The sequence below is a fragment of the Plasmopara halstedii genome (assembly GCF_900000015.1).
Source record: "Plasmopara halstedii genome assembly, contig: Scaffold_2701, whole genome shotgun sequence".
NCBI classification, from domain to species: Eukaryota; Oomycota; class Peronosporomycetes; order Peronosporales; family Peronosporaceae; genus Plasmopara; species Plasmopara halstedii.
Genome location: NW_020189607.1, coordinates 1 through 9,350, shown reverse-complemented (window position 1 = coordinate 9,350; position 9,350 = coordinate 1). Strand labels below are relative to the sequence as shown.

Here is a 9,350-nt window from a genome sequence, read left to right as displayed (position 1 = left end):
CTTTTGCTTGCTACTTCCTCCTTATCGTCAACATTCCCACTTCTTGCTCATGAGAGAGCCCAATCCGGTAAAGTTTTGATCGCGCGGCATTGTATCGTGTAGGCCACTTATATCACTTGCATATTTGAAATCGTTTTAAGTTTGCCAAGTCTTGTTCTTCTTGGCAACGATAAGCTCAACTCGTCCGGATCAATCGCTTTCAGATCGATTTTGTTCTCCTTTTGATCAACGTTTCAAGTCACCCACCGACTGGATCGCATCGATATATACGTCCCTGATTTTTCAACTAGCGCACAAAAGAGCTTCATTATTTTAAAGTCTTCTCTTGTCTATATTCAAAATGAATATGCACTAGTGGATTCACAGCAAAAGCAGCAATTTTTGGACAGCATGGCAACGAACTCGTAACTACTACAAATTTGTCAAAACGAAATTCTTTTAAGTGTGTATGAATCCATGGACCAAGGTTGAGTGCGAGACATTTGCCGATGTGATTCACTTGAATGATCAAGACGAGTGGATTCGAAAATTTGGACTCGTTGGAGGCAAACCAAGATTAGTGTTTGCATCATCCAAAACCTTTGATCAATTATTACAACGTTTGAAAAAGAAGTAACCGAGTGATATAATGAGTTAAGGAACCAGGTGTGGCAACTCGAGCAGGAGAATTTTAATGAAAAAATGAAGCACAATATTTTTAAGCTCTATCATGATGAGAACTCGCCCAGTCGTCCTTACTTGACATATCCATCCTCGGCAGTCGAAGCAATCATGAGAGTGCGTTATCAAGTTTAATCCGCTGATGAAATTCGCGGATTGCTGTAGAATCCAGCCCCGAAATCGCAGTCGTAGCGAGGCAAAGAAATTGAGAAGTTCCTGCTACAAGATATTGGTACCAGCGAATTTTGTATGAGAGCACTCGAAGGTAGCTCTGTTGGAACTGTCACGCGACATGGCCCATTTAATGCATCGTCTGAGGTCATTCAAGCGTCATCCGAAATTTAGAATAAATTGGTGCTGTACATACCGTTATCAACGACTTTTGATATCACCTGATGGTGTGCTTGTCGTCCCGCGAGATGGTCGTATTATTTACGTTCAGGCGACGGTGGCCACATAACATCCCATCAAACATCAACAGTTGAAAAATGTATGTTAGTATTTGACGCAGCGCCATGAGTTTTAAGGCTTTAAACACATTTTTCTCTTTATCGTCACGAACGAAATCTATTACAGTTTCAGTGTTCAATCTTACAAAACAAAGATTGGCAGAACTGCAGTATGGAAGCTGATATTGACGTGACACAGTATGCTAGAAAGATTATATGGTAATAAAGCAACAATTTCAAGAACCATCTTGGATCACGTTTGCTCTAAGGCTCAAAAGAACTCAACACATCCGAGCTCGATACAATTATATGAGCACATTTTGCAGAGATGTCCAATGAACGGCATTCTTGTCGAAGGAAAACTTAACAGTATCTTCCTACTCTGTGATATATCGATGAAGCAACAACCTTCAAACACCGACTTCGAGACGAGCGAACTACAATTTCTCCAGAATATCGCGATTTCGAGTGCGCTACTAATTTCAACATTATTACCACACAATGAAGGATTGCGAAAACATTTCATAAGCTTTACTCAGCGCTGAATTCATGACCGGTAAAGTATCAGATAATCTATTGCAACCAGTGTGTTTTCCGCCATTGTATCTGTCGCGTATCGGCACACAGTATCGTACGATGTCTATAATTCGATGAGGACCGAGGCAATTGTAACGATTTCAAAGTAAGTTTCTGCGTCTGTACTCTGTGAATGATCTTTTTTGGTATTGAAACATAACTTGAAAAAAATTGACACGAACATTGAACGATTTCATTTGCTTAAGACAATTATGTAGTAGATTGTTGCTATTGTAGCATGTACCTTATTCAACAAATGAGTCTATTTTTTCTGATGATTGACGAAACGCAGTGCCCACAGTGCGAGTAGACGGAATAAAATGATAAACGCAAAGACAATTCCAAAATTTTGCCAGATCTCACTGCGCTTCATCAAAAAAATGTCTTCCATGTAATCTTTCACCGTAAGATTTTCAGGAAGGGAAGGCGGTAGTCCCGTCATGACTTGGCAGCCAATTTCCGAGCCATCTCCATCACTTGGACAATCTCCAAAGACTAGAGACGTTGCTAATGCCAACGCATATTTGTGCGGTGTAATGTGGTAAAGCCATTTGTATCCTGTTGGAATTAAATCTCCAGGAGGATTAAAGCCGGTGAAAAGAAAGAAAATCATCTGAATCAGCACACCGAAGATTGTCGCAACTTCGACAGTAGGCATGAAATAAGCCATGAATTGACCGAAATACGCTTGAAACAGCACAAACATCGACAAATGAACCCAATAGGCGAAGAATGTGGTCACATTCGTAAACCCAACCATTGGATAATATGGAATCATGAAAAGCATTGTTCCAATAAAGACGTACGGAATCTCTACTACAGTCGCACCAACGAAATACCACAGAGCATTATACGTTTGAGATGCACGCTCGCGGTAGAAAGCAAGACGATCGTCTGATGCAACGGGCATGACACTGCTAAAAGCAATAAAACCAATAAAGGTGTTTGTGCTGAAGAGCATGCCCATGCCTGAGTTGATACCAGCGTACGACGTGTACTCCGAATCGATATACGTGATGCCAAACACAAGTCCAAGTATTATGAAAAGACTGAGACGCGTCAAGTTGTAAGATGCCGTACGCCAGTACATTCGAAAGAAACGCTGAAGTAAAAATTTGGCCTGGATCATCTCAGTCGCGGCGCGTTTGTCTCCAAAGGTCAATTCAGAATACTCGGGAGAGGGACTGGTCACACCTTCGCGATTAAGGTTTGATTGCAACAGCTCAAAGTTTCGACTAGTTTGAAAAGCTTTCACAAAGTCGGTTTTGTCGCCATTGCTGTTGCCAACACCGGCGCCAACTACTTCAAGCATCCAAGTCGCAGGATTGTAATTGTCTCCAAGTTTCGCTACACCGTCGATCGACTCAAAGTATGCGACCATTGCGCTTGCATTCTTACCAAGTTCACCCGAAAACACCGTCTGACCACCACGCTTCAATAACAAAAGACAGTCGAAAACATTAAACACTTCTGTCGAGGGCTGATGGATCGTACAGATGACCGTGCGACCTGTGTTTGCTACTTTACGAACTCCATCCATAATAAGTTTGGCGGAACGAGCATCTAGACCACTGGTAGGCTCATCTAAGAACAAAACACTTGGTTGAGCTGCCAACTCTACGCCAATAGTCAATCGCTTCATCTGTTCCACGGAACTTCCACGAATGATCTGATCAGCAATTGGATGCAAATCCAAAAGATCAAGACATTCATTCACCGAGTCGTACTTGTTGCTGTCAGGTACCTCAGCTCCTTGGCGTAAGAATGCACTAAACGTAAGTGCCTCGCGAAAAGTAGCCGATTCAGAATGGATGTCCATCTGTTCACAATAGCCAGTAGATCGACGGATGGCGAGGTCAGACGCGGGATAACCATTTAATAAAATCTGACCTTTAACTTTTCCACCAGTTTTTCGTCCTGCGATAACGTCCATAAGTGTGGTCTTTCCTGCACCCGACGATCCCATCAATGCCGTAATAGTGCCAGGTAAAGCATATCCACTGATGCCTTTAAGTAAATCGATAGTTTCCTTAGGATTAGTTGGGTCAGGCACAGAATACCATAAATCCTTGAAAGCAAGAGTGACTGGAATAAAGTGTTTCTCTCTGTCAGGGCTCACTGACACTACAGCATGACTTTCATCTGGCGAGCTCCGTGGCGTAGAGATAAGTCCATAATTGTCCGACGTCTCCCCCTTGTTCTCACTATCGAGCGTCACGTTTTCTGGACTTTCATAGCGGTGATATTCCAGAGTAATAAACGACATGAACATGAAGAAAACGTATGCTGCCGCCATAAAACACATACCATACCAAAGCCAGAACTTCTCCGATGGCACTTCAAACGTCGACAATGAGTACTCACCCATTGTCAAATTGTAATCAGTGCAATAATCAACATTGTTGTATACACATACATCAAAGCTTGAGTCGGTGTATTGATTTACAGCAAGGGCTCGGACACTCCATGCCATGGGATTGATCCAGTAAATCCAAATGAGATAGTCGGGAATTTGTTCTTTTGTGATGACAAAACCAGCGAAGAGGATGAAGAAAAGGATGGAAACCATCGAAATCGGGTTCGCCACGTTTAAATTTGGTGAAGCACACGACAGGAAGAAAAACCATGCCGACATTGCTAAATTTGTTGCAAATAGCATCACCTCAAACAGAAGAAAAGCATCTACGGTAGACACGTATCCACACATCCAGTACAAAACGGACCCAAAGACTAAACTCTCAGCAAAGCCCAATGGAATTTGACTTACTGAATTTGCAAGAACAAATGACGATGTACGAAAGAAATTGGATCGGCGTTGCTTGTAAAAGACCTCACGTGCTGCGATAAAAACTGGAATCTGTGCCTGTTGTCCTAGCGACACAAACAGGACAGCGTAAAAGATGAGACCCATCACTAATTGTGCATTCGTCTCATCAAATTGGTAAAATACGCTTGCATAGAGTAAACCCATTAAAATCACCATGATAGAGCGACCAGCGAGAAAGGCTGTATCCCGCATCGTTAGTGTGATTTGACGTTGTACAACACCAACTGTGCTTTCCCAAAAGTCGAGATGGAACTCAGGAATTGGATCAATATGCTTGACGTGATCTTCAAGCAAATTCGGTTGCACTGGACCATGAATCTCTTCCATCATTTGTCCGTAAATGCTTGAGCGAGTAAACGCATCGGCATATTGACTAGCTGTATGTGGAATACTGTTTGTTGATATTGACTCGACTTCATATTGCGACTGCTTATCAGTTCCCAAGTCCAAAAGGAAATCAGCAACATCGCGACGTGGAGGACACTTAAAGCCAAGATTTTCAAAGTACGTCAAGGCCTCAGCTTGTGGACCATGATACATGATGTGACCTTCATTCAATATAATGACGTCATCGAAAAGCTCAAAAACTTCAGGTGATGGTTGCAATAATGAGATGACGATGGTCTTCCGAAACTTTTTGGCAATACTACGTTGTGTAGTAATGATATCAAAGGTAGCAGCACTATCGAGACCCGTGCTAATCTCATCCATCATCATGACACACCTGTTACCAAACTCCATTTCGCCTGTAGTCACACGCTTTCGCTCTCCTCCAGAAACACCACGGATCATGGCATCACCGACAATGGTATTCTGACACTTTTCTAATCCGAGCTGTTGGATAACGATATCTGGATAATGCTTGAACATGGCTCTAGCAGCTTCAAGAGCAGCTTGATTCTCTTCAGGTGTACCATTAACATAATGCTGAGCATCGCGTTCCGAGAAACCTCCACCACAACAAGCGTGAGCAAATTCTAATGTTTCTTTGACTGTCAGCGATGGATAATGTTTATCTCTTTGAGTGACGTACGAAACAAATTGTGGCAGACGTCGAAGCAATTCGTTGGCTGGTGTGCCGTTGTACGTTACTTCACCATCTATTGTGACATTTTTCTGGTCGGGAAACCTGCCACTTAGCAGCTTCATCAACGAAGATTTTCCGGATCCAGGCTGGCCAAGCACGAGTGTAATGGTGCCTGGTTTAAGGACACCAGTAACATTCTTGAGAATATGTTTCTTGACTGTGTGTTTTGTAGCGACTAATCCACGTATACCCCCCGTAAATTCATTCACAAGCGTTGGCAATTCAATCTTGAGGTTCGTCTCATCTTTAACAGTGATATCGGCCGAAATGGAAACGTTTTTAAAACGTACTTCCATCTGAGGGAGTGCTCGACCTAGTGCCTTTTCCATACGAGAAGCTACATGTTCGTGCAAAGCTTGTGGTCCTTGTGCCATCAATGTCTTGCCGTTTTGATACTCTATGGAGGCTCGCATTGGCTTGCCCGACGATTCTACTTGATCCGATACCATTTGATTGATGGTGATATTGAGGTGTGTGATGAGTTTTTTTTTCTTAGCTAATGTAGATGAAATAGATTGTAGATGATGTTGCTGTGAGAGCTTCAATTGCAGAGTGAGCTTTGAATCGTCGGTGAAGAGTACATGACGTCATGGAATTGACAAATACCCATTGATTATGGCCCTCATAGTGTAGTAATACAATGCTTGCACAATAGACGTATGTTTCTCGTCTCATTGTATACCTAGATAAATAAGCATAGGTTATGCATAAATAGAACGAGCGATTACGGAGGACATCAGGACGAACTATCTTAACCAATCAAGCGCTTTATTATATGCGTGCATCAACTGTGACGCCATGCCGTGAAGACTTTACACGAATATTATCAGTTACCGGAAACGTCCTTCAGAACCGGGTTCTTGCAATAGTGCGTTGTTTTCTTGAATTCTCTCGTAATTTTTCATAGAGAAACTAGCAAACTTAAAAATTTCTTTGTGCAGGGTAGCGCAACAACCTTACGTTAAGTGTCGAGAGCAAGTTTAACTTCGAAACGTGCTTACCAAACAGAAGCTGGACACAAACAAGATCAAGCGGTATTTCTTGTTATTCGAAAATAATGACGCTAGACTTTAATTTTGCTGCTTAAGGTTTAGTAATCAACATCAAAAAGTTTAGTGATCACAACCACCCGATGATAGAACTTATGCTGCCAAATCTTCTGCTTTCAATCATCATGACAATAAGTTTCTAGCTGCAGTTTTTAGCCTCTCATATCTACAATAGCCGGCAAATGGGCCGGCAAGTTTGTGGAGCTTTTTTTGGTATAAAGGGGCAGACCAAGGACTTAATGTATCGCAGAATGACCAAAAATGTTGTAGTATTAAAACATTTATAACCATAACACAACACGCGGTGCTTCTACTAACAAAACTTCGCTGATAGCACTTCTTGTCCAGCGTGGTTCCTTTTAAGGCATTAGCTATTGTCAATCTGACTTTTGTAAGTCACTAAACGCCAGAAAATATCTTCTAAGCCAAGTTGTGGTGACTGACTGTAATACGGCCTACAAATCTGTAAGGATTGAGTAGAGAACGACAAGTGCATCGAGTGCGTTCGATTGGTGAATCAAGCGCAGTTAGACTATGTGAAATAGAATTCAGAGTAGCCCCTACACAGGAATGTAAATCGAAGCACAACAGCATGTGCGTCACGAAGTGTACTGCAACAGAAGCAGAGTGTATCAGACATCGAGTTCATATGGGTTAGCGCCCAGTTCTCATCATTATCGGCAAAGGCAAGGTTGCACACTACACTTAAGCTACGAATGAGCAGCAATAGCAAACAAAAGAATCACAAGATGCTGAATGGAGTTACTAGTAGAAAACAATGGAATAGAAATTGCCAGAGTAGGTGCAAGGAACAAGCCGCACCTCAATTGTATACGTCTGAGTTGTCTTTATAGTGTCGACAGCGGCGTAATAACTCACCAAAGAGCAAATCAGCTGAATTGATGTCAGTCCTGATGTGATATGTGCTTTTGAATACTTCAACCGTTGACAAATCTTTCAGTGGTTGATATGTGTTGCTGACGACGCTATTAGATGTTGGACATGCTGTTAAATGTGCAAATATTGTTCATACGTACTATAGCGTTGACGCGAAGAGCTCGAAAAAACGAGATCTTTTTCATTATGAGTCAACCAAACTAGTACGACAGAAAGTGCCTTCTGGTTGTTGAAATCGTCAACGAGTGTACCGATTTTATAAGTATCGTCACAACACTGTTTCAGAAGCTTTGACATCAAGTGACGTAGCAAGCAGTTAAGATCAAGTCAAACGATAATATTTATTTGCTTGTAATAGTCTGTCGCCAAACAGCATAATTGATCGCAAAAACTCCATTGACCACTCAGAAAATGGTCAATTTATTCGCAGCCTCCTGAGAATACCTAATTTGCTTAAGCCACTTTGGGCGGACGCCATTTCCATTTCAGATACAAAGCACAAAGAGGAAACTTTAGATTTTACTAATAAAGTCATTGAATGAATGGTTCGTTGTCAAGGCGTTGCAATTTTTTAGCTACTTTCACAATGCCTGGGCAGCCAATGCACAAAGTGAACCCAAGCTGTGGACTATACTCATGCTTAAAGGTGCCACTCAGGGCCACTATCACCTTCTAATTTCATGGATATTCCACCTGTCATTGCACAATAATTCCTCGCTGAAAGCATACGCCCGGAGTCGATGCGAGTTACTGCAAAAAGTCCTCGAGATCCCGAGATATCAGCGATGGCCATACTGCATGCAGGGTATACAGATTAGTGGTATGGCAAAGTTCTGAAAGTCAAAGAGATTACTCTTTGCTTGAAAGAATAGATGATATGTTATCTTATGGAAAATGCAGGAGATAGAGTTGATCCACCAATTGGATGTATATCTGGAATGCAATATACGTTGGAAAGAGGTCATGGATATCTGAAAAACACCAAGTTATTTGAAGGTGACAGGTTGTGGTTTCAGAGGATAGATTGTTAAAAGACGTTCGTATTGCATGCGTGCAATACAAACGTCTTGATGTACAGGATCAAGCTATTTGTGCTTGTATATGTGTCAGCTTCTCTTTTATCCAACCATGTGTCGTCCTATTGTGTTAGGAAGTCTCATTGAAAGGATCTGCCCAGATGAAAATGTACAGGATCATAATTGTTGCTATCAAGCCGAATTCAGAAATGTTACTTGTCAAACGTTACGATTGGACTGAGTTTTTCACATGTGCATTTGGCTATGATACGATTTGAACGTTCACATACACAGTATGTGAAAGATAGCATCGAGGTGGTGGGGATGTGACAGTAGGTGTTTGGAATATTGCAGCATTGTTTTGTTTTTGTCCGCCCATGCGATAATGCAAAAGTGCTAGTAATAAATAAGCACCTGGATAACACCTTATGATAACATCGTCCAACAAATGACATCACCATATGTGATGTATAATCTATTACTTGGCAATAGACTTGTTGACATCTCAATCTACTACATCAATACTACTCTACCCTCTTTATAAAAATGAATAACAATTGTAGCGCGGGAGTTTCTTTGATAATACAGTCCACTGGGGGGAGCTCGACTTTGGGGTGAGAGGTCGGCTTGGGGCGGTAGGCCTGAAATGAGCTCACATCTGACACCGTCTCTGATCCCTTACTGTCCTCTTCGGGACCCTCAGTCTGAATCCGCTCAGGGATCATGCCCCCCGTGTGACGGGTCACACGGCACCTTGCACAGAGGAAGCTTGACTTCCAAGAGTATACA

General features: G+C 42.0%; 2 protein-coding genes across 2 annotated transcripts; one reads left to right on the top strand and one right to left on the bottom strand.

The window, feature by feature from the left end:
• On the top strand, window positions 1–1,923 carry PHALS_15057 (uncharacterized protein). The gene has a single exon (XM_036407170.1). The coding sequence runs from the start codon at window positions 1,310–1,312 to the stop codon at window positions 1,652–1,654; it is 345 nt and encodes a 114-aa protein (XP_036263421.1). The 5' UTR covers window positions 1–1,309; the 3' UTR covers window positions 1,655–1,923.
• Window positions 1,924–1,947: 24 nt separating this feature from the next.
• Window positions 1,948–6,048, bottom strand: PHALS_04874 (atp-binding cassette superfamily; the record flags this gene model as incomplete). The annotated part of the gene is made up of 1 exon (XM_024718729.1): window positions 1,948–6,048. The coding sequence occupies one exon, from the start codon at window positions 6,046–6,048 to the stop codon at window positions 1,948–1,950; it is 4,101 nt and encodes a 1,366-aa protein (XP_024584099.1).
• Between the last annotated feature and the right edge of the window lie 3,302 nt (window positions 6,049–9,350).

Coding starts and splice junctions, on each gene's coding strand:
- PHALS_15057 (XM_036407170.1), top strand. CDS start 1,310: ATGCTAGAAAGATTATATGGTAATAAAGCAACAATTTCAAGAACCATC.